This window comes from Miscanthus floridulus, chromosome 5 (genome assembly GCF_019320115.1).
Source record: "Miscanthus floridulus cultivar M001 chromosome 5, ASM1932011v1, whole genome shotgun sequence".
In the NCBI taxonomy this organism is placed as follows: domain Eukaryota; kingdom Viridiplantae; phylum Streptophyta; class Magnoliopsida; order Poales; family Poaceae; genus Miscanthus; species Miscanthus floridulus.
In genome coordinates, this window is record NC_089584.1 from 73,302,824 (window position 1) to 73,328,046 (window position 25,223).

At 45.0% G+C, this 25,223-nt stretch overlaps 1 protein-coding gene and 1 pseudogene across 3 annotated transcripts; both read right to left on the minus strand.

Annotated features, from left to right (window-relative positions):
* Positions 1–14,941: 14,941 nt before the first annotated feature.
* Positions 14,942–19,458, minus strand: LOC136452343 (myosin-11-like). 3 transcript variants are annotated; one of them, XM_066452959.1, is made up of 19 exons: positions 19,306–19,458; positions 19,027–19,193; positions 18,685–18,926; positions 18,471–18,590; positions 18,180–18,392; positions 17,934–18,073; positions 17,703–17,823; positions 17,515–17,589; positions 17,368–17,424; positions 17,115–17,276; positions 16,884–17,027; positions 16,600–16,803; positions 16,389–16,526; positions 16,235–16,305; positions 16,062–16,161; positions 15,840–15,953; positions 15,661–15,741; positions 15,473–15,567; positions 14,942–15,374 (listed from the first exon to the last, which is right to left on the minus strand). In XM_066452959.1, the coding sequence occupies exons 2-19, from the start codon at positions 19,148–19,150 to the stop codon at positions 15,263–15,265; spliced, it is 2,313 nt and encodes a 770-aa protein (XP_066309056.1). In that variant the 5' UTR covers positions 19,151–19,193; positions 19,306–19,458; the 3' UTR covers positions 14,942–15,262. The 3 variants fall into 3 exon arrangements, with proteins under 3 accessions (XP_066309056.1, XP_066309057.1, XP_066309058.1); XM_066452960.1 differs by having other exon boundaries at positions 19,027–19,223; positions 19,306–19,452; XM_066452961.1 differs by having other exon boundaries at positions 19,027–19,188; positions 19,306–19,416.
* Positions 19,274–23,529, minus strand: LOC136454769 (cytosolic sulfotransferase 17-like; annotated as a pseudogene).
* Between the last annotated feature and the right edge of the window lie 1,694 nt (positions 23,530–25,223).

Genomic DNA, 25,223 nt, shown 5'->3' on the forward strand with positions numbered 1-25,223 from the left:
TGTTTACCGAGAAGGAAGTGGTTGTATCTAAGAAAGATGCTGATCAAGTTATATTCAAGGGTTTTAGATACAATAACCTATATCTAGTGGATTTCACCTCTGAAGATGCTAACTTGAAGACATGCCTATTCACCAAAACATCACTTGGGTAGCTATGGCATAGAAGACTTGCTCATGTTGGGATGAGCTCACACAAGAAACTTATGAAGAATGATTGGTGAGAGGGTTGAAGGATGTGAAATTTGAGAAGGACAAGCTTTGTAGTGCATGTCAAGCTGGCAAACAAGTTGCAAACACTCATCCTACAAAAGCTTTCATGTCAACAACAAGAGTGCTAGAGCTCTTCACATGGACTTATTTGGACCAACAACATACAAGAGTTTGGGAGGAAATCTTTATTGTCTTGTAATTGTTGATGACTACTCTAGATATACATGGGTGTTCTTCCTTCATGACAAGACCGAGGTTGCTTCATGTTTTAAGAAGTTTGCCAAGAGAGCACAAAATGAGTTTGAAGTGAAGCTCAAGAAGATTAGAAGTGATAATGGAAAAGAGTTTGACAACGCAAACATTGAAGCCAATTGAGATGAAGTTGGGATCAAGCATGAGGTCTCCGCAACATACATGCCTCAACAAAATGGTGTAGTTGAGAGAAAGAACTGGACACTTATCACTCTTACAAGAACAATGCTTGATGAGTACAACACACCTAAAGCTCTATAGGCAGAAGCTATGAACACCGCATGTTATGCATCCAACCGCCTATTCCTTCAAAAGTTTCTTGGCAAGACACCTTATGAGTTGCTTAATGGGAAGAAGCCAGGCATCTCCTTTAGGGTGTTTGATTGCAAATGCTACATCTACAAGAAGCGACAACACCTAAGAAAGTTTCAAAGACGTTGTGATATTGGTTTTCTTGTTGGTTACTCATCAAAGTCCAAAGCATATCGAGTATTTAATCATGCCACCGGCTTGGTTGAAGAAACATATGATGTGGAATTTGATGGATCTAATGGCTCCCAAGGAGCATATGAGAATCTTGATGATGTAGGTGATGAACCATTGAGGGAGGCTATGAAGAACATTCTGGTTGGAGACATCAATCCTAAAGATGATGAAGATGATGTACAAGTGATTAATCCACCTTCTTCATCAAATGTGCCACAAGATAGTGATAAAGATGGGAGAGTAGAAAATGAAGATACTCATGTCTCTCATGATCAAATAGTGGCACAAGCACAAGATGTTGATGCTCCACAACCTCCCCCTCAAGTGGTTGATAGAATAAATTCACCTCTACTATAAGCTCATCCACAAGATCTCATCATAGGGAGTCTATCAAAGGGTGTAATGACTCGATCTCAAAAACTTGCTTTATTTATTGAACATCACTCTTTTGTCTCTTGTATTGAACCTAAGAATGTAGAAGAAGCTCTTTAAGATTCCAATTGAATAAATGTCATGCATGAAGAGTTGAATAACTTCACCTGCAATGAAGTTTGGACTCTTGAAGAGCGACCACAAGGTGCAAGAGTCATTGGAACAAAGTGGGTGTTCCACAACAAGCAAGATGATCAAGGCGTTGTTATGAGGAACAAGGCAAGACTAGTTGCAAAGAGGTTCTCTCAAGTTGAAGGGTTGGATTTTGGAGAGACCTTTGCACCGGTTTCAAGACTTGAAGCCATTCGTATCCTCCTTGCATATGCATCGCATCATGAAATGAAACTATATCAAATGGATGTTAAAAGTACATTTTTAAATGGCTTCATAAATGAACTAGTCTATGTTGATCAACCTCCCAGGTTTGAAGACCCTAGATATCCTAATCATGTTTATAGATTGTACAAGGCGCTATATGGGCTTAAGCAAGCCCCAAGAGCATGGTATGAACGCCTTCAGGATTTCCTCGGTGAGAAGGGCTTCACTATTGGGAAGGTTGACACCACACTATTCACCAAGAAGCTTAATGGAGAGATCTTCATTTGTCAAGTATATGTTGATGATATTATCTTTGGATCATCAAATGAAGATTCTTGCAAAGAGTTTGGTGAATTGATGTCGAAGGAGTTTGAGATGTCTATGATTGGAGAGCTTACATTCTTTCTTGGTTTTCAAGTCAAGCAAATGAGATAAGGGATTTTCATCTCTCAAGAAAAATATACCAAGGATCTTCTCAAGAGGTTCAATATGGATTAATGTAAGCCAATCAAGACACCAATGCCATCTAAGGGACATTTCGACCTAGATGAGGGAGGTAAAATGGTTGATCAAACTCTCTACCGCTCTATGATTGGTAGCTTGTTATATTTAACCGCATCTAGGCCCAACATCATGTTTAGTGTGTGTATGTGTGCTAGATTTCAAGCTAATCCTAAGGAAACTCATTTGATTGCCATTAAAAGAATCCTTAGGTACCTTAAGCACACACCAAGCATTAGCCTTTGGTATCCTAAAGGAGCTAGATTTGAATTAGTTGGCTATTTCGATTCGAATTATGCCGGTTGCAAAGTTGATAGAAAAAGCACATCTGGAGGGTGCCATTTGCTTAGTAGATCACTTGTGCCTTGGTCCTCCAAGAAGCAAAATAGTGTGGCTTTGTCCACCGCCGAAGCGGAATACATTGTCGTGGGTGCTTGTTGTGCACAAATACTTTACATGAAGCAAACTTTGCTAGACTATGGTGTAGTTCTAGAAAAAGTACATCTTTTGTGTGACAATGGGAGTGCGGTAAAGCTTGCTAATAATCTAGTTCCACACTCTCGCACCAAGCACATAGATATCCGCCATCACTTTCTTAGAGATCATGTTGCCAAAAATGATATATCATTAGAAGGTGTAAGGACCGAGGATCAATTGGCAGATATCTTCACTAAACCGCTAGATGAGGCTACATTTTGTCGATTGAGGAATGAGCTCAATGTGCTTGATTTTAGTAACTTCACTAGAAAATGAGCTTATGTTGTCCCTTGCATTGCATTGTAATATACAACATGTTTAATTTTTGGTAATGCATTTAGGGCTTGTCTAACAAGGTTAAGATAACCGCCGAAAAGCGTATGAAGAAGCTTAACCTTGGATCAAACTTGACAAGCAACTAGAATTACTTTCAAGTATTGCATTGCATATGCATGTATGTTGTTTTGTTGTTTCTCTTCAATCATCCTTTTATTGCCTATTTTCTTAAAAAGAATTATAGCCTAAGGCAAAATACTTTGAAAATTTTGAGGGTTTGAGAGAGGTCACTCGCATCAGTCCCAATTGGTGTTTATTTGGGTCTTATTGAAGTTGGGACTTGATTGGGAACAGGCAGCACGAAGGAACATTGAAGATTTGTTAAAAAAGGGTGACCGGACGCTGGACCAGACTCTGCTCCCTATGTCCAATCAGCTCACAAGAGATGAACCATTGCTATGAAGGAGTGACCAAACGCTAAAACATTACCTTTCCTGTGTCCGGTCAGATGGCGTTCCTACGTCCGGTCAAGCAAAGAATATGAAGACAGAATCGACCTGACTCTGGCTGTGTCCGGTTAGTAGGGATCGGACGCATCCGGTCAAGACTTGGGAGGTTTTGGACCTCTTTGTTGTCGATCGGACTCTGGGTGGCAGCGTTCGGTCGTTGCCACCGGAGCGTTCGATCAGTAGAAGACATGCGGATCTAGGACTCTATTCCTTTCCTTTTCACTTACGTCATGGGGGCAACCATGTAACCCAAATCACCGCGCACACATTTTACCCTAATCTGCCGACTTCATCATCGCTTGCCCATGCTGTCGTGTTCCCTGCTCGCGCCGCCTGCCCTCGTGCCCGCACCCTACATCCGCACCGACGTGCTCGTGCTGCACCCAGATCATCCACCGCATAGGCTTGCTCGTGCCACCTACCCATAGCCACCTGACCTCGTAGCAATGCCGCACCTGTGCCCTAGCGCTGCCATGCCACGCCATTGCCCATGCCCGAGCCGCCAGCTTCCACGCCCATGCCGTGTGAGCCTCCCTCACCACAATAGTGCATTAGTGCCGCTACACTACTTCAACCCTAACCCTAATTGCTGATTCGGTGGTGCCCATGATCCGTTCCTCTTCTCTTCGATCACCGATTTGTTAGGTAGCAAGTCCTCGCTTCTAATTTTGTATCTATTGCTTGCTTCTTAAGGTTTTGTATCTCTAGATATATATTGAAATTATTCATATATCCGATCTATTCTATCATGCAGTGAGTCGGTGTGTTCAAGGTTACTTTGGTAGTTGATAGATAACTCAGGGCCAAGCCCATGAGTATGGATCGAGGCCAAGCCTCGGAAGTGACAGTTGGCAATTGATTCTTGTCAGTGGTAGTTGTTCTTTTCAGCTTCAGCAATGGCACGTGTCAAGAACGCTGGAGGTGGTCCAGGTGATGAGGATTCGAGGCCTCTACCTCGCTTGTCTACTGAGGTGAAAGGCAAGGGGACAAAGAAGACTACATCAAACAAGCGAAAGTTTGCAGATGCTGATACAGCAAGAGCAGCAGCGGTAGCAGCCGCCGCAGAGCATGTAGAGAGAGGAGGTGCTCAAAGTGGTGTTATCATTACAGATCAGCTCCCACCATCACAGAGGGCTGCCATTGAGGCGGTAGAGCGTCATCATGGTAGTCTAGCTAGGACTGTCATGCTTGAGGGATGGCGTGTCATTTTGGAGGAGAGTCAGCCTCAGGGGGAGCAACAATAGCAGGCTCAGCCAGTAGAGTAGACTCAGGAGGTAGAGCAGATCGAGAAGACAGAGCAGGCACCTCAGCCATAGTTATGTCGCTCTGGTCGTACTCGTACCCAGGTGACACCGAGGCCAGAGACATAGAGGAGGGGTTCTCGTCCGCCTCCTAGACCACAGGGTCCGCCTCCAGATACTCACCTAGATTTGAGGGCCACCATGACCAAGTAGGTGTAGCAGCTCAGGTTCATGCAGTTCGAGGACTGGTTCCCGTCGAGGAGGGATGAGCACGCTTCAGAGGGATTCTATACACCACTGTAGGAGGACTTCTATAATGCTTATTTGAACAGTGGTGTGGCTTTTAGATCATAGAGGGTTTGTTCCATTGAGGCCATTGTAGCAGCAGCTAGAGAGCAGATCTGCCCTCATCTCTCTTACTTGCTAGGGTTAATAGACTTACTTGAATGGATAGGCAGATATGTTCCATCTTGGGTCTGTGAGTTCTACACTACACTTTGGATTGACCCAGCTCATAGGTTCATACACTTTGCATTCAGAGGTCGTGACTATAGGCTGATGAGCTTTAGGGTCAGAGAGATCCTCAGGTTATAGGAGTCACCCATCCGCCTTCATGAGGTTTGCTATGGACACACAGAGCCTCCTAGATGCCCTCACGGTAGCCTTATGCCTCCCACAGATCTCATCCGACCTTGATTCACAGAGCCATTCGGCGAGGGGTCGAGCAGGACACCCAGGGATCTTACTCCTATAGCTAGATTGTTTGATGCTATCATGAGGAGGACCCTACTTTTGAGGATTGGATATCACGAGGGACTGACTCGCATTTAGCTATGGCTACTAAACTCTCTGATGCAGCAGACATTGTTTGATATATGGGATGTCATTCTTTCTGAGATGGAGGATACACTTGCAGAGGGATTTAGAGGTCACAGGCAGCTATCGTATGCTCACTGGATCACTTTTCTAATTCATATGGTAGTCACAGTGAGGCCTCCTGAGATGTTGGCAGAGTATTCTAGTGCTACTATAGAGTTTCTAGCTTATAACATGACTCAGATGCTCTATCATAGCAGAGTGAGGACACCTAGCTAGCCAAGTCATTGCCTAGAGGTGCTAGAGTCTGTAGCCCAGCAGGATGAGATTATCAGGGGCATTGCAGCGACAGAGGAGGAGCAGCTAGATGCACAGTAGGAGGGTATGGTTGAGAGTGATCCTAGTGATAGCTCAAATGATGATTATTAGGCTATTCCTAAGATGCCTCCATGACAACATGATGGTGAGGTCAGTGGCTCTAGCTCATTTCCATAGGCACAGTAGACAGACCCTACACTTCTTGCTATTCTTGAGCGGATGAGGCAGGATTAGGCTCACCAGGCCTAGGAGACAGCTGCTGCTCTAGCATAGGTTCAGGCTAGATAGGATGAGTTCTAGTGATAGCAGCAGGCCATGCAGCAGCAGCAGCTCCTCATTCAACAGTAGTTACTTGGTTTTATGCAGCATGTCGTTACTGCCATTGGGGCTCCATCGCCATAGCTTACACCTCAGCTCGGCCAGCTTGCCACCACTACAGTGACTCTAGGTTTCTAGCCCAGTGGGCTTCAGAGTCAGGGACAGCTAGCTATCATGTTTGCTTCACCTATAGAGTAGGTGTCCTAGTGGTTTGCTTCGCTAGTGCCAACCTAGGGTCTTTCCTTCACACCTCCACATATGAGCTTCACACGGGCTCAGAGTTTGTTGATGCTTGTGATAAACACCCTAGTTTCTAGGAGCCTTGGTGCAACTTTCAGTGAGTTGACAGGGTAGCCTACACCGCTAGAGCTACATGTCCCTGGACCTTCCACCGTTGCTCCAGTTACTAGAACTACAGAGATGCTCCCATCATTAGTTGCATCATCAGAGCCACCTGCTACAGTCATACCTGTAGAGTCATAGGTCGCACTAGTTCTAGAGTAGACCCAGACCGCTTTAGCGTCACTTCCAGCGATAGAGGGTCAGATAGCTCAGAGCTCCGGATCAGAGGATGATGCTACCCAGTTCTAGATCGCTCATCGCACCTTAGTGCCCGACTCGTCCGCTGCTGCCCCACCGATAGACCCTTAGGTTTTGGTGCTTGACACTAAAGGGGGTGAGGGATTGAGTATGATAGACTTAGGGGGAGCGATATATCTAGGGGGAGCTTATTTATTACATTTGGCTTTTTATGTGTCATACATTATTATGCATTTATGTGTACTTTCATGCATTGAACTACATACATGTGATCGTGATATTTATGTGATAGTGATATTTATGTGATATGTGACATGCGTGCTCTCTACTTTGATCTTTATATATGTCATGTCACTTGGTTATGCTCATTTGCCTTACTTCCGCGTTTTAGTCTAATGCAAATGAGTTTTATTTCTTGTACTCGTGCTTATTTCATATCTATTGAGTACACCATGTTGGCTTGGGTCATATAAGCGTGTCTAACCTCTTTGTTCTTATTGTCAAAAGCTTATATGAACTAAGCAGGTTGAAAACCTCATCTCTTTCATATACTCGAGGTTGTATTGTCATCAATCACCAAAAAGGGGGAGATTGAAAGCATCTAGGCCCCTAGTTGGGTTTTAGTGATTAATGGCAATACGAGATTACTATGACTAATGTGTGTTTTACAGAGGCAATTAAGTTAGGTCATGGTAATGGTAATTGATTGGGCAATCATGGTTGTTATGCCCCTACGATGGAAATCATTTTGGTTTTCAAAGGATGGATGACAAGGTTAAGGATTGACTAGTTCTAAGTGTCGTTTGATGTTGAAGAGACACTTAGAGTAGTTTAGGACTTTGTTTTTTATTTGGCCATACTATTAAGGGGGTATGGACTAGTAGCTTAACCTAGGTGAGTCTAGTGGATTAGGTGTGGTGCACACTTGTCAAATCTAGCACTAGGTAGCTCCTAAGTAGCCCTAAGATCAATTGGAGAAAACTTCATTCAAATATGATTTCGAGTTAGAAGTGAATGGAGGGTCAAATGTTGACCAGACATTGGTCCCGGTGTGACCGGACGCTGGCAGTAGAGTTCGGTCAGTTCATTTGATTAAGGTGAAATCGTCTGGTTGTGACCGGACGCTGAGAGAAATGTGACTGGACGTTGCGTGCCAGAGTCCGGTCAACTCTAGTAAGGTTCTAGAGAGGGAGAATTCTGATCGGACACGTCCGGTCGGTGCTGACCAGACGCTGGTCAGGTTCCGATTACTGACCGAACGCTGAACAGCGAAGTGACCAGACTCTAGTTTCCAGCGTCCAGTCAACATTAGTAAGGGTCCAGAGAGCATTTTTTGTGACCTGACGCGTCCGGTCAGTGCTGACCGAATGCATGTTAGAGTCCGGTCACAACTTAACGGCTCTGTGGTAGGGAGAACTAATCAGAGCGTCCGGTCACCTTGACCGGAGCATCCGGTCACCCCGCAAAGTGCTGACTCCAGCACATAACGGTTCGTTTTGAATGAGGGGGTATAAATACTTAAATACTTCCTCTATTCATTCAAGAAAGTACTCTTTCCCATTTCAATAGCTAAGAAACACCCTTGAGAGTGCTAAGGAGAGCAAGAGCCTAGTGAGATGATTGAGATTTGAGAATCTAATATTAAGGCCTCATTAGTGAAAAGAGAGTAGCAAGTGTGCATCCACCCTTCTCATTAGGCTTGTTGTGGTCAAGTGAGAGTTCTTGCTTGTTACTCTTGGTGATCGCCATCACCTAGATGGTTTGATGGTGATTGGGAGTTTGGTGATCATCCAGCGGAGCTTGTGGATGACCCAACTCAAGTTGTGAGCGGTTGTGGGTGATTCACCATGACGGAGTGTCAAAGAATCAACCCATAGAGAGCACTTGATCCTTACATGGATCAAGGGGGAGCAACACCCTTGTGTGAGTGCTCCAACGAGGACTAGTGGAGAGTGGTGACTCTCCAATACCTCGGCAAAACATCACCACATTCCTTCTCCTCTCTTTACTTTGAGCAATTCAATTCTTGTCTTTACAATCTTAGAATTACCATGCTAGAGTAGGATTGGAACTTAGGGTGCTAAACTTTTATGCGGTAGATCATTAGAATCACATTCTAGGCACAAGGGGTGAAGTGGGCTAAGTGTAGGGTTTAATTATTGCAAAGAATTTTAGAATTAGCCCAATTCACCCCCCCCCCTCTTGGACATCTTGATCCTTTCATATTTGATCAACTACAGTCGTCTAGTACTAACTGGACGCTGAGTGAAAAGTGACCGGACGCTGAGTACCTATGTCCGATCAACTCTAGAGATGTTCTAGAGAAGGATTTTCTTGACCGAACGCGTCTAGTCAGTGCTGACCGGACGCTGGTTAGGATCCGGTAACTGACCGGACGCTGAATAGTGAAGTGACCAGACTCTAGGTGCCAGCGTCTGGTCAACATCAGTAAGGTTCTAGAGAGCGTTTTTCTTGACCGGACGCACCCGGTCAGTGCTGACCAGACGCTGGTCAGAGTTCGGTCAGAACTTAATGCCTTTTTTTGACACAGTGGTAGGAATAACTGACCGAAGCGTTCGGTCATCCTGATCAGAGCATCCAGTCACCCCGTAAAGTGCTGACTCAACCTCCAAATGTTATGTTTTAAATGACAGGGTATAAATACTTACTCCACTCGTCTAAGGGAGGTCTCTTGCCTATTTGTTCAGCTGAGAAACACCTTGAGAGTGCAAAGAAGAGCAAGAGCCTAGTGAGGTGATTAAGATTTGAGAATCCAAGATTAAGGTCCTCATTAGTGCAAGGAGAGTAGCAAGTGTGCATCCACCCTTCTCATTAGGCTTGTCGTGGTCAAGTGAGAGTTTGTGCTTGTTACTCTTGGTGATCACCATCACCTAGATGGCTCGGTGGTGATTGGGAGTTTGGTGATCATCCAGCGGAGCTTGTGGATGACCCAACTCAAGTTGTGAGCGGTTGTGGGCGATTCACCGCGACGGAGTGTCAAAGAATTAGCCCGTAGAGAGTACTTGATCCTTGCACGGATCAAGGGAGAGCTACACCCTTGCACAGGTGCTCCAACGAGGACTAGTGGAGAGTGGCGACTCTTTGATATCTCGGCAAAACATCGCCGCGTTCCTTTTCCTCTCTTTACTTTAAGCATTTATATTGGAGCAATTCATTTTATGTCTTTACATTCCTAGAATTGCTATGCTAGTATAGGATTAGAACTTAGGGTGCAAAACTTTTGTGCAGTAGAATAATAGAATCACACTCTAGGCACAAGAGGTGAAGTGGGCTAAGTGTAGGACTTCATTATTGTAAAGAATTTGAAATTAGTCTAATTCACCCCCCCTCCCTCTTGGGCATCTTGATCCTTTCAGTACGCCCACCGAAGGAGCGGCCTTGATGGAATGGAGCGGCGTCCGGTGAGAGAGAGGAGGGGCTCAGGGAGGCCTGAGGTGCCGGTGATGCACTCAGCGTTGAGCTCGCTCCCCTAGCCCCAAGGCTCTCTACGCCAGCCAGCAGAGTTGACGTGTGGCGGGGCACTCCAAACCCGCGTTCAGAGACCGTGGAAGCATTGGCCTCCAGCCCCCGCGTAGCATGGGGCGGGGGCACGCCGCATGTGGCCTCTCTGCGAGGTGGCACGGAGGACCCGTCGGCCTGGCCACCGGAGCTAGAGCTTGGACCACCTGCCGACGGCGATAGCGGGTTGCGCTTGCCAGCGATGCCATCCGTGAACCAATAGCTGGCGCCAACGCAGGAGGGGAGGCACCCGTTGCTGGTGGTGTCGGTCGCGGCAACTGACGGCAGCTCCACATGGCCGGCGGCGGCGGGACCGGTGCTGCCGGCAGAGGAGGCGACGTGGGTTGCGGTGTGGAGCTTGAGTCCGCACACGACAGGAGAGAGGAGGTAGGAGAGGGTAGAGTGGCGGATCTGGGGGTGGTAGGCGAGGGGGAGGCGGCGGCGCCGCCGCCGGCGGGGATGCGGCAGCCGGAGAGGTTGGAGGCGGCGGCAGGGCACTAGTGCCCGCGCTCATCTGGGGAGGGGAGGAAGGAGAAGAGAGTGGAGCATATCTGAGGAGAGGCGAGGGGGAGACGGGCGCCGGCGCCGGCAAGGAGGGGTCCAGGGGCATCGGGCTAGGGTTCATCACACGTGGATTAAGGTGAATCCGACAACATCTAAACAAGGCCTAGCGTTGTTCGTTTCAAACATGAGAGAATAATTTAACGATATGTCACACTAGAGACAGAAAGGTTTATGGGGTCCTTGGATTTGAAACGTGCATTAGTTTAACGTTAAAAGTTTGGACGGCTGTTTAAAGTGAAGCTATAGTGCGTTGTCAAGCTCAGGTTAGCAGTTTCCTTGTGTATTCCTTTTTGTTTCTTATAACAAGATTTGGCTACACAGGTTTTGTTTAAAACATTTACCATTCCTCCACTACTAGTACTAGTTAAAAATTTGGGAAGTGGGACACGTGGTGGCAAAGATATATATAAACAACATATGCTCGCCATGATTATGCACAGGGTTGAAAATTTCTTTTCACTTTCCCTTTTTAATTTTCTTTTCACTTGCTTGTACTTAATTTTCTTATGATATACTTTATTTTCTCTTGCATGCTTCACCTGTTTGCAACGAAGGAATAAAAAAAAGAATAAGGTGGCTTTCTTCAGTTCAACTTGCTAGTCAATGCTGAACGCACAAACTTGTAACTGAAGGAGGAGGATTACTGGATTGGAAAAAAGTCTACTTAACCCCCACCTTTTATATTTGGTCTACTTCACCCCCAATTATGAAACCGTCTGTTTTACCCCCTGAACTTTCTAAAACCGTCTATTTTACCCCCTGGACGGTTTTCAGCGGCGGTTTGCTACAGTAGCAGCAGGTCTGCTACAGCAACGTGGGTTTGCTACAGTTCCAGTGGTTTTGAATTTTCTTTTTTTTTATTTATTTTTGGTGAATTTTTAAAAAATCATAGTAAATCATAGAAAAATCATAAAATGAAAAATCTAATTTTATTGGACTCCACATGAGTAGATCTACACAGTGAATATATAATACGGTATGCTTTAATATAATTTTTTTTGTAGCTTTAGATTAATTGGAAAATCCAATTTTGTCTGTAATTAATTAGAATTTATCTATAACTAAGTTATACATGGTCCAATGAGTACAAAATTTTTACTATAGTTCAAGCATACAATAATTAGCGTACCATAAAAATTTCACCACAATTGGACCATAGAAGCCGCAGCTATGAATTATTCCAATTAATTACAAACAAAATTAGATTTTCTAATTAATCTAAGGCTACAGTAAAAATTTTGTACTAAAGTATACCGTATTATATATTCACTATGTAGATCTACTCATGTGGAGTCCAACAAAATTAGATTTTTTATTTTATGATTTTTCTATGATTTACTGTGATTTTTCAAAGATTCACCAAAAATTTAAAAAAAAGAAAATTCAAACCCACCATTGCTGTAGCAAACCCGCTGTTACTGTAGCAAAACCGCTGTCGCAAACCGCTCGGGGGTAAAATAGACGTTTTGGAAAATTCAAGGGGTAAAACAGACGGTTTCATAGTTAGGGGTGAAGTAGACCATGTATGAAAGGTGGGGAGTTAAGTAGACTTTTTCCTTACTGGATTAGTAGGAACTTCTGGGTCATGTGGTGACCATCAACACCAGAATAGACGGAGTGAAAACGACCGGTCACTGGCTTTGGTTGCAGGCAAACAGAGTAAAACACTGTGATCCTACAAAGACAAACCAGAATCCACCTCAAGAAGTGAAGAATCAATGTGTAAGCATTCGCGTATCCTCTTAAAACCAGCCCAACAATCTCTTCGTGGTCACACCTCCTTTTCCGGCGCTTTATTGTTATAGACCGGCCAAAGGGCCTTTAGTCCAACTGGTTAGAGTGTCCCAGCAGCACTTCTCAGGTCCTGGGTTCGACTCCCTGTGGGAGCGAATTTCAGGCTGGGGTTAAAAAAATCCACTCGTCTGTCCCACGCCAAAGCATAGGTCTAAGGACCGATCCGTTCTCATAGGGCGACGGTGCCGCTGTAAGGGTGGGGTAGGAGTTTAGGGGTTTCGAGGCCTGCGTGAGAAGGTCATCTTCTTAATGCAATGCTTGTGGATGGTCATACCCTCAAAAGTCCAGTTTTTCATTGTTATAGACTGCTCACTGCCCCTTTCCTTCTCTAAGTAAGACTTCATAAGGAAATACAAAGAATGGAAGAAAGGTCCAAAGCAATTGTTTGTCTTGCATTTCAAGGGCAAATCCATCACTCCGACAAATCAACCAAAACTTGTAATTCCAACTCCATGGACACGGATGAATCCTTCTAGACTAGCATGAGGATTTCAATTGAAATTCAGGCCCTGTTTAGATTCTAAAAATTTTTACCCTAAAGTGTCACATCGAATCTTGCGGCACATGCATGGAGTACTAAATGTAGACGAAAAAAAACTAATTGCACAGCTAGGTAAGAAATCGCGAGATGAAACTTTCGAACCTAATTAATCCATAATTAGACACTAATTACCAAATACAAACGAAAGTGCTACGGTAACCAAAACCAAAAATTTTCGTCATGTAAACGCGGGCTCACTTGAGGAGGACGGTAGCCAGAGTTGGAGGATCTTCTTCTCACCTGCTCTGCACTGTACACTTTCTGCGTGACACATCCACTGCTCGGATCTCGCACTGCTGTCATACATGTGGCTGTGATAAATAATAGCCTGTTCAGAACTGTGGGGTTCGTTGCTGGTTCGAGATGGAAAAATATTATTAGCTAGTTTATGTGAGAAAAAAATAATATTCCTAACTGAAAACACTGTTCACGTAAACAGTGCGCACGTGAGAGGGCTGGCCAGCACCAGCCAACTAGCTGAACATGCTCGTATTCTCGCTTCTTGGTGGGGCCCGTTGAAATTGCAAGGCAATAAGTCGGCCTGTTCGCTGGTTGGTTTTTGGGCTGGCTGATGCTAGTTTGTTGTGAGAGAAAAACACTGTTGGCTGGCTAGTTTAGGCTGGCTGAAACCAACAAGCGAACAGGCTGAGTATCAGTATGTGAAATAGACTGCAATTTGCATCGCTGCAACTGTATATGCCTGCTCTGGAATCTGGATCAAGTGTCGTGTTGGATCAAAAAGTAAGGCCCCGTTTAGATCTAAATTTTTTTAGATTTTTTGCTACTGTAGCACTTTCGTTTGTATTTGGCAATTAGTGTCTAATTATGGACTAATTAGGTTCAAAAGTTTTATCTCGCGATTTCTCACCCAACTGTGCAATTAGTTTTTTTTCGTCTACATTTAGTACTCCATGCATGTGTCGCAAGATTCGATGTGACGGGTACTGCGCATAATTTTTTGAAATCTAAACAGGCCCTAACTGATGAGCCCTCCGTCAATTTTTAATCGCCTGCACATCGTGCAGGGATAACATGCAGCCTGTTCGACAGTCTGTATTCGGCTTATAAGCCTTGACTTATTAGCCAACGAATAGTATTTTTTCTCATACTAAACTAGTCAACAGTACTTTCAGCCATAGCTTATAAGCCAATCCAGCCGAAACGAAAAGGCTGACAAACTGCATCGCATTGTACACTGCAGGCTGCAGCAGGATCAATCAGTGCATCCTACATCGCATGCTTTTTTATTTTCTCCCTTCTTTTTTGTGTCGCGTGAACAACGTGCTGCTACATTGATTAGCGAAAGCTGTTCTGTGAGAGCACAGTGTTCTCCTCCTCCTCTGAGACACCAGCGTTGTCGACAGAGATACCTGTTCGCTGATGCTGAAATATGATTTATACTGATGCTTATGCTGAAATGTTGTGAAAGAAAAATACTATTCTATGACTAAAAAGTAGTTCTGAATAAGCTTAAGCGTGTGTCAGTAACCTTGTTCTAGCCCAAAAAGGAGGATTTCTTTTTTTTAAAAAAAAAGAACCCAAAGAGGAGTGGTTTTGGTTTCACATAATTGTCATGACCACTTTATGTCCATGCGCTGGCCATGGCCAGATCCAAATCCCACTGCTAGGGTACAATCAGAAGCAATAAAGATAGACAGCAAGTCATCAATTCCAGATGCCCGACAATCCTTCTTTAAATCATTATTGAGAGAGTGACAGATGCTCAACAGTTAAATGGCAATGGGGGAAACAGGTCATCAACCCCAGACGTCTTTCATTCAAAAAAAAAAAGAGTGACAGGTGTCACAGTTAGAATCTGAGAGCACACATGGCAAAGGAAAGCTTGGCTTGCAAGCATCACTCACTCTTATGAAAAAATCAAACACAAAGGCTTCCTTTGCTTACATAGTTACTACTTTATATGCCAGCTCAGTTCTGTACAAACCATACACACGCAAAGTCGCAAACCCAATCAGGCACTCACTCAGCTGGGAGAGAAATGAAATCAGTCAAAGAAGAAAAACCAAAACCGTATATATATGCAATCAAAAGTTGAAAACCCAGATATCAAAACTGTAGTAACGCACTATGTACATCACCGCAACACAAAAAGGGCGTCCATATTGTCACTGCAAAGTTTGCCGATCAGTTCAATGTCCCAGTTTGGAGCCGTTGCTCTCCTGAATCAGTGGTGGCAGGTCCATGTCTGCTACGTCGACGTGCACTATCAGCTTGGTGAAGTCATCGACGGAGAACGGTATGCTGCAATCAGAAATGCAATCTTGGTGAGGATCAATTTATCATCACGCAGGTCAAGATTTAAAAAAAGAAAAGAAAAGAAAAGAAAGAGGAGACAGTACCTGAAGTCATCGTCTAGCAGGAACGAGTTGATGTCGTCGTGTGCTGATGGACTGCTTGAGCCCTCGATCATCTTGGTCCGCATGCTCGAGATGACCTGCGGTTTATAGAGAGAGAATTTAGTTCAAGAAAGTGAATGAACAAGTCGAATCCTGAAAGTTCTTGGCAGGAATGTGTTGGGATCACTCACTTCTGGTGGAATGCCCAGGGTTCCATACTTGTCGTCACAGTACATCGTACTGATCCGGTACAGTTGCTGCATGCTCAGCGCCTATCGGTACCATAGATGCCCAATTTTGTCACTAACTTGAGAATGATGGTATCAAAACTTCAAAAGCGTGTGGTAGTTTGCAAGGTTCAGAAACTTACTGGGCAGAAGTCGTCTGTGATCTCTGTGAGACTCCGGCTATGCTTCTCTTCAAGAATCAAGAGGGTAACTGCTTGCCTGATATGCTTCAGCTCATCCCATGCAGATCCTGCATACTGTTTACAGTTACAGGTTAAAAAGGTTAGAAACTTTTGTGCAAAAAAAAAGGAAGGTTAGCAACTGCTTTGTCAAGGTTTGTTGACGCAGTCTGAAGATGCCATCACCTCTTCAGTCAACCAAAAGCACCAATGCTCTAACTCATCCAACCCAGCCTTGACATACTCTCCATTACTGGATGAACAGCACTCACGCCGTAGCAAAAGGCTACAATTGAAGCAATGTTAGGTTCATAATGCTAGTTCTGTATATTATGAGTTAACGATGAATGAGCAGGTACCTGTTAAAAAGTTGCACATTGATAAATGAAAAGACTTGTGTGAACAGCTTGCAAATCAGGAATGGAGGCACCTGCAATGCAACCAGTCATGAATCAAGTGTGTTCCAATAAAAAAACGTATCAATTTCTGTAGCATTGAACTTTTGGCACATACATAATTTGATTTCAGAACATTGAGAGAATTTGTGAGGATTTTGATGATGCTCTGCCAATGTGCCATGGAAGCTTGCTGTGCCAAATCTGTTCCTTGAGAACATGATCCTCTGGGACTGACAACAAATGTACGTGGTGCCTGGAGAAGATTTAAACCCTGGGTTATAATTTTTGGCAAAGACGCTTGAGAACTACAACGTGCAGAATACTACCTGAATACACAGGCCAAGAAGTGGCGACAGTTCCTTCTTTAGATTGTGCCGGATCATCCCATAAACCTTCTCCAACAATGCAGTGAGCTGCTGCTTGAACGCAATAGCTGGATACTTGGCCTCAACCTGGTAAACTTCAGCTAGTCCACTGATCAACCCTCCGTCGGAAACCGGATGGTCGGGATGGCTAGGATCTTTGTTTTCCTGGAGTGAGATCAGATTTCAGAATTCCCAAGTTCATTGATAGCATCACCTTCGAGAGTAGTTGAGTTTCTGCACATTACCTGTGGCACCTTAAGAGGTGATGCTCTTCGCCTCTGACGAGCCAAAGCAGCTACCCCGTTGATTTTCAGCGTCCTTTGAAGAAGAACCAGAAGCGTGCAAGAATTGGACAGCCAATATGCTAGTGTCTCGTTGTTGTCTCGTGCCTAGCAGTGAAGAAAATTAAATCATGTTTTCATTTCTCACTAACATAAAATCCATTATCCCATATTACTTGGCACTCTGCCAGATACCTCAAGAGCAGCAGTAATCTTCTGAATAATCCGATCAAAGACCACGGTCCGTTCTTCTTCAAATGATCTCCAATGAACTAGACACCTGTAGATGAGGTATGCAGCAACTGGCCTACCGATCGAGAAACCCAGATCTTCAGATAGACACTTGATCAGAAGCTCCTGAGCGTTTTTGAGATATTAAAAAGATGCTCAGATGCATGGCATGAACTGCAAAACAGTAAAGCTGAAAAGTTCAGAGGTAATGCCATACTTGCTGTTGCTTCTCAGCTTCATGACCATTTGAGCTAGGTTGTTCAGCACTCTTCTCCTAGTTAGAAATCCATTATGCCATGTCAGCAATGCATAAGCAACCCACAAAACAAGTTATTGACTCAAATGGTTATAGGATCATACATACATGAATATTAGCCTCCCTATCCACAATTATGGGCTTCACTATACCATTTGCTGATTTCTCATTATCTGGAGTTGCCTGTCAACATAAATGTACACAACTATGATCAGTTATGAACTAAAAGAAACTATGATTTCTTAGTACAGAGCATGGAATCACAAATCTGTTAATGATACGATGATTGGACCTACCTGAATACCAGGTGCTTCATGGTTCTCACTCGATGGCGACTTGACAATAGCAGGGTTTAACGCCACAGCCTGTCGAAGCATTCTGTTTTCCTCATCTAGATTAGAAGCCTTCTCCTCCATCCTATGAAATAACCACGCAAAACACTAGGATTTCCATCATGAACACACTGGAAGTGTGCATTGTGCAAAGAGGAATGGCAATGTTATCTGATTTTGAACCCTTATAATTACCTTTTCAGGGAATCTTGAAGCCGTTTGTTCTTAACTTCCTCAACTCCAAGCAGCCTGGCCAGCTTCTCATTCCTCAATTCAGCTTCAGCAAGCGCCTTCTTGGCGGCAAAAGTTTCACTCATTTCAGCTCCCAGCAAATCCTGCACACCATCAAGCCTTGATCTTGAGTGTTCAGATATCATGTTTTTCAGATGAAACCATTCCACATTGCACAGTCTCTGAATGAAATTGGTGTGAAGGAGAGACCTTCAGGCGGTCAACTTCGGCATTCAACGCCTTGACCTTCTCAGTTTCCTCAACCATCACCACCGAGGCTGCTTCCAATTGCGCTATCGCATCCTTCGCCGCCTCTCTCTCGTTAGTGGCTCTCGTCTCGGCGTCATTGACAGCCTGCTGGAGCACGTCCACCATCTCACGCAGCCTGCACATCTCATCCAGCATTTCCCTCTCAAGATTTTCCTGCACATTGTCCATATATCAAGCGGAGAACACAAGAAAACCGGGCACCCATGAGCAGTAGAGAGATGAGGGCTGGACCTGTCTGAGCTTCCTGAGCTCCTTGCTTGCAATGCTTTGCCTCCAAGCACGTTGGCAGATGAGGGCGGCTCTCTTCGTCGTCGGGTAGCTCCACACCGCCCTGTGCGCACGCCATTGCGCCTTTTTTTTGTTCGGACACGATGAAAAATTAGAATCCATTACTAGTGTGTGCAGCCACACAGTGAAGCTACAGTTGATCACTGTATGCTAGTACCTGGATGCGTGTCGCAGCTCTGGTCTGCTTCCGGATAGAGAGCTCGCGCTGCGCCGCCATCGCCCTCACGGTCGCCTGCACGGTGACGGCGGCGGCCATCAACCGCAGCCGCGATGACTCCTTCCATGACAGGTACCGGCGGCGCAGGCTCCTCTGGAGGAAGAAGACGGCGAGGATGACGAACACGGGGCGCCCCGCCGTGTCCCAGCTCGCGAGCTTGCCGTACCTATGGACGAACGCCCCTGAAGAACCGAAGCGCCCGTGGGTTGGATCACGATCGAGCTGGACTGTTTCTTCTTGGATAGACTGAAGAATCGACGAGAGCAACGAGACGGCACTCACGGAAGAGAACCCGCAGCCAGGCGATCAGGCGCCGCGCGGGGCTGTCCTGCGCGCGCGCCGCCTGTGTGACGGTGACCACGGCGGCGGCGGCGGCGGCGGCTTGCCTCTTATGATCTCCATCCATGGGCGACCTTGACCTCGATGGGGCTTCTCCTGCTCCCACTGCACTGCAGTCCGCAGGCAAACGTATGTGAAATCTTGGGATCGGATTGACGGAGAAACGAGTTAGAATCAGATCACAGAATGATCACTGAAGAGAAGCACGATCAAGCCTGTTACCGATTTGCTCATGAGCAGAGATGACAGAACATTGCGGTTGGCATCTCTGCCTCCTCCTGCTTGCCCCCGAGCTGGCTAGGTACTTTCCCCTCTCTTGCCCTGCCTTTTTCCTTCTCCCCCCTTTTGATTTTCAGACTAACAATGACATGTCACCTTCAAAATATTAGATTAGATGGGACACTGACATTAGAAAGAAAGAAAGAAAGAAATTCAGAAACATAATTTATTTTCATCAATTAATGGTACCGACAGCAAAATCTGCAGGGCCAGATTGTGAGTATGTGTGTAAAATACACAGCAAATTTAAAAGCCTAGCACAAGTTCGTTGTGAATAGACAAAAATAATAGGACGTGCTGGAAAAGATCTGGTTCGGTTGCCGATGGCTGGCCAAGTCCATCAATGGAGAAAATAATGCATTGCAACTAAACCATTTTAAATTTTAAATTGTTGAAACTGCGGTGGATGTGGATGGATAGGAAGGCCTCACATCGTCTGCGGCAACAGCTGGATGCCATCGCAATAAAGATTTTTTCTTTTGTAGGCATGTGATGATTAATTGCGAGATTTAGTAAATTAGCAGAGAAAGCTACGTGCAGCCTGCTATACGCTCACTCTGTAAAGTGGGCCCCTAGGACAGAATGTTAGGGTGGGGTGCGCTGTACTGATACCGGAGTGGGCACTGTCCGATGGACCCGGGTAAAGGTAAAATGCCGGAACGGCCAACAGAAATAAACCGCCGGCAGCGGCTGGGCCGGGGGTTGGTTTGTTGAAAACAAAACTGGACCGGGCCGAAAAGAAGCCAGATCCATTATCCTTGCAGAAGATGTCCATTTGTTCTTTGTTCAGGACCAGCCCTTCCTCTTACTCCTTGGCTCCTTGCTCTCCACTCCAGTGGTTATCATAGTACTTACTATGTACTACGTTCCCCTCGAAAAAAAAAACTTACTATGTACTACGTGATCAGGGTTAGTATGGGGGATGGTCGCAAAATAAATAGGGTTAGTATGGGGGATGTGTTGAAGCTCGGTGCGGGCAGGTTATCAAATGTGATGGACGCCTTTTGTCATACGGAAATGGTTGTCTTTTTATCAGAACTGCGGATGAGCGAGAACAACCAACATTTGCTCACTAATTGCATGTTAGCTCACCAATTTTGATTTAAAATTCTCAGTCCTTTGGGTCTTCAAATTGTGTCTCTCTCCGCAACTCGCCGTCCTTTGCCAAAAAAATGATCAAGAAGACGCAGAAGAAAAGTGGAAGGGGACGAATTTACTCATCATCCTTGCAGCTTAGTACCCTGTTCGCTTGTTGGTTTCAGTCAGCCAACAGTGTTTTTCTCTCACAATAAACCAGCACCAGCCAGCCCAAACCAGCTTAGAAACCAACCAGCGAACAGGCCGCTAGATGTTATGGAGGCACAGAAACTCTTGTGTCTTTGATGGTCAAAGTCCAGGCATCATCTCCCTCCACCGAGCATTCAAAGAAGAGCATCATTTGTGGTGTCTAGCTAGCGTGCCCTTGGCCTTTGTAACACGGTGACAAGCTTGGTTAAATTAGCCTCGCTTGTCCTAGCCCCCCTGACTTTTCTTACCCCTCAGTCGGAAGTGAGGTGGTGATCTTTGTATGTGACCAGATTTTTCATTTGTTAGTTTAAAAAAAATCCCTCTGTTAATACAAAGATAAGTAACTTTCCTGCGTATTCTAGAAAAAAAAATACGAATGAAATGTGAATTCAGTGTGCGGCAACTGAAACATACTCCATGTCGTTAAAGATGGCAACGAATGCAGATTGCTTTTGAGTATCAGCAATGGCCTCATACATGAAGTTAAGGGGGTGTTTGGTTCCATATACTAAATTTTATTCCATGTCACATCGGACGTTCAGATGCTATTTAGGAGAACTAAATATGAGTTAATTATAAAACTAATTACATAGATGAAGACTAATTTACGAGACGAATTTATTAAGCCTAATTAATCCGCTATTAGCACATATATTACTGTAGCACCACATTGTCAAATCATGGACTAATTAGGCTTAAAAAATTCGTCTCGTAAATTAACCATAATCTGTGCAATTAGTTATTTTTTCGTCTATATTTAATACTTCATACATGTGTTAAACATCCGATGGGACAGAGGCTAAAATTTTCAAATAGGAACCAAACACTCCCTAAGGCACTTTTGTATGTGTCCGGCAACGATGAGATGTTTTCCTTTAATTATTGCCCCCGAACTTGTAATAAAGTAGCTCATGAGCTAGCTTCTATTGATTGCAGGTGCCCTCAACATACGGTGCTCTCGTGGGACTTTACCGTAAAAAAATCTACTACATACTCTAGTCCCAATACACCACGACTAGGACTAACAACCAGTCCTATTAAGGCCCCCGTTTAGATACGAAATTTTTGGCTTTTGGCTACTGTAGCACTTTCGTTTGTATTTGGTAAAAATTGTCCAATTATGGACTATTTAGACTTAAAAGATTCGTCTCGCCAATTACGGGTAAACTGTGCAATTAGTTATTCTTTTTACCTACATTTAATGCTCCATGCATGTGCTGTAAGATTTGATGTGACGAGAAATCTTAAAATTTTTTGGATTTTGGGTGGGATCTAAACAGGGCCTAACTTCTTTTTGTGGACTAATGAACTAACAACTAATGCTATTATCAACTCCTATAGTGAATTAATAGAGTAACAACTAGTCCATGCTCCATGACCAGTAGTGCTTGTTTAGTTTGTTAAGGACTAAAAATTAATCAACTAGTTGTTAGTTCTAGAGATCTAACCGTGCCTAAGTAGCTATTTTTGACTAATTAGTTGGTGTAATTGAATCGTGCACATATACCGTGTTTAAACGAGCAATATTAGTGAGGCAGTGACAGTGAGACACTATCCCAGATCCCAGCTTCCTTTGTAGGCTCCGTTCGGATGGTGCAAAAATTACACCGTTCATGGCTGGAAGTTACTGTTTATGCTGATTTTCTTTCACAAATTTATCTAGATTCATCTAAATTCGTACCGGCGAACGGGCCGTCGAGCGGGCACATTAGAGAAACACACGCTAACGTGACTAGGAACAGTTACCGGTTGCTACTCGACACGAGCAATATAGAAGAGTTTACGTACATGCGAAACACGAAATAACTTCGGGAACCGAAAATAATGGCTCGATCTTTATTACAAACTGGTGCGTACTGATGACAAATTAAAACGCTAGACGCTGGTGAGGCCGGAGCCCTGGAACTTGGGCCTCGTTTAGATTGCGAAAAAATTTCAACCCGATGAATAGTACCACTTTCGTCTTATTTGACAAATATTGTCCAATCGTGGACCAACTAGGCTCAAAAGATTCATCTCGTGATTTCCAACTAAACTGTGTAATTAGTTATTTTTTTTACCTACATTTAATACTCCATGCAAGCGGCTAAAAATTGATGTGATGGAGAGAGAGTGAAAAAACTTGGAATTTGGGATGCATCTAAACAAGGCCTTGGAGTGGGTGATGGCGTCAATGCGCTGCGCTGTCTCTGGAGATAGATGGTTCATCCAGTCCCCCACCACGCCGCGCCGGAAGAAGAGGCTGTTGTCCACCGCGCCGACCACCAACTCCGTCTTACCATCTTTGGTCGCCCTCAGCTCGTTCATGCGCTCGAACGCGCATATATAGCCTAACGATGGCGTCCGCGGTGCTGTCCGCGCCGGCACCGAACGGGAGGCCAACGAATTCTGCAAGCCTCCGGACGTGCGCCGCGGGGTCCCTCTGCATCTCCTCGTAGCTGAAGAAGAGCACCTACTCGGGCCGCGCGAGGTGGGTGCGCGAGCCAGTACCCGAGCACGTGCTCCCAGTACGGGCCCCGCGGCGACACGCCGGCGCAGAACTGCTCGGCGGCGAACTCGACCGAGAGGGGCTCCATCCCTTTCTGGGCCCTGAGCTGCTTGTTCATGAAGTGCCACAGCGAGACGAACGTGTCCTTCGGGTCGCGGTATACGTAGACTATCTTGCAGCCCGGCGTGGCGACGACGGACCTCGGCAGCGCCACGAACGGGACGTGGGCCGCGCGGAGAAGCAGGCGCCGGCGACCATGGCCCCCTGGGTGGCGTGCCAGCCTTGGCCGTGGAGGAAGAGCTGACTGTGGCCCAGGCCATTCGAGCTCGGCAGGGAGGAGACCAGGTTGGTGAAATGATTGTAGAGTTGTAGGTTGGCTTCCGCTTGCGCATCGCTGGCATCGGCATCTTGCTCGGCAACGCTTTGAAGGCAGGAGGACATGGCGGACCGGGAGGAGACTCTGGCCCTGTTCGGCTTACCCACGAAACGGCACTATTGTTTTTTCACCTAGAATTTTCTCTTACAAAATTCAGTTAGAATAGTATTTTTTAATTAATTTCAACTAAAATTCAGCAATCCAAACGAGGTCTCTATGACAGTAGCAGCAGAGTATATGTATAATAATATAGCGGAAGCATATGCCTTCACTAGCCCTCAAATGAGAGCCTCCGATTTGAAGGTTTTCTCTCAGATTTTACCTCTATACTCCAACAATAGCACGTAGAACAGAGTCCTCAAATTCTTTTCTTAGTCACTGACCACTAGGACCCACAAGTCATTCTCACTGCTCTTCCTATCTTAGCTATCTCACGCAGGGGAGGGGAGGAGCAGGGACCGATCGTCGGGAGTTGTTGGCCGGCGGAGCAACCTCTCGTCGGGGCACCATGACCGGCGGAGCGAGTTTGCCGGGGTACAAAAGGAGTTAGGAGGCCGGACGCAGCGATGGGATCCGAATCTAAGGTATGCTCGCACACGTGGAGATCGCGCGAGGCTCCTCCAGCGGCCGCCCATGGCTTCTTCTCGATGGGAGCGAAGAGCGACGAGGAAGACAGAAGCGACGAGGCGGTCGTTCGCGTCTTCTTCTCGATGGGAGGGAGGAGCGGGGACGCCTAGGTGCCGACTCGATGGCAGCAATCCTTGCGCTGACCCCCTTCTCGCAGAAAAATAATTTCTTGCCTTCCTCGTCCGCAGTCGATTCTGTTCCGCGTATGGCCCGTTTCCGCATGCATGGCCCACCTGGCCCACCCCCGCATGTGCATTCCCGCTTTTCTGTTTGGTTGTTTCGCGTGCTCATCCAGAATCAGTAGCTTTGTCCGGAGCTTTGACCAGAAACAGTAGCTCCTAAACCATCCAATATAAAATCAAAAATGTTATACAACACACGTGGGTTTTAGCACCAAAAAATACATGATTTTTTTTATCTATGACATCTGGGACCCACATATCATAACAAACACATAAACACATCTACGATCTGTGATTTGTCCTTTTATAGAAAAAAAATATTTTTTGTGATCTGTGATCATGTGATCTTGTGATTGTGTGGAGGTAGAAGAAGACTGGAGGTAGAAGAAGGGTGGAGACTATTGGATCTTAATCCTATGGTGCTAAAAAATTCCATGTGTTGAAATTGCATAAAACACACGATTGTACAGTAGACATACTTGTGATCTGTGATCTTGTGATTTGTGATTGTCTGAAGGTATAAGTAGACTGAGGTCTGGAAGTAGAAGAAAGATAAAGGCTGTTGGATCCTAATCCTATGATGCTAAAAATTTCATATGTTAGAACTATATAAAACATATGGTTGTGTAGCAGACAGACTCATATAAAATAATATCCTATGTTTTTAAGTAAAAAAGAGTCATATCTCCTATACCAAGTATCCTAATTAAAATCAGATTATACCATCATGTTCCTTGCAAATATTTTGAAAACCAATTAACAAGCATTTATCTCATGATGAAAAATCATCGAACATCACATTATCACTACACAAATATCGCAGAAAATAGCATAGAATATCATATGTATATGATGCGAACATCATATATCATCAAATGTAAAAAAATTTAAAAAATAGTGA

Coding starts and splice junctions, on each gene's coding strand:
- LOC136452343 (XM_066452959.1), bottom strand. CDS start 19,150: ATGGATGGAGATCATAAGAGGCAAGCCGCCGCCGCCGCCGCCGCCGTG. Junction 17,590..17,702: donor ATGAAGCACCTGGTATTCAG/GTAGGTCCAATC, acceptor TTATGTTGACAG/GCAACTCCAGATAATGAGAA. Junction 15,742..15,839: donor TCACAGACGACTTCTGCCCA/GTAAGTTTCTGA, acceptor TGGTACCGATAG/GCGCTGAGCATGCAGCAACT.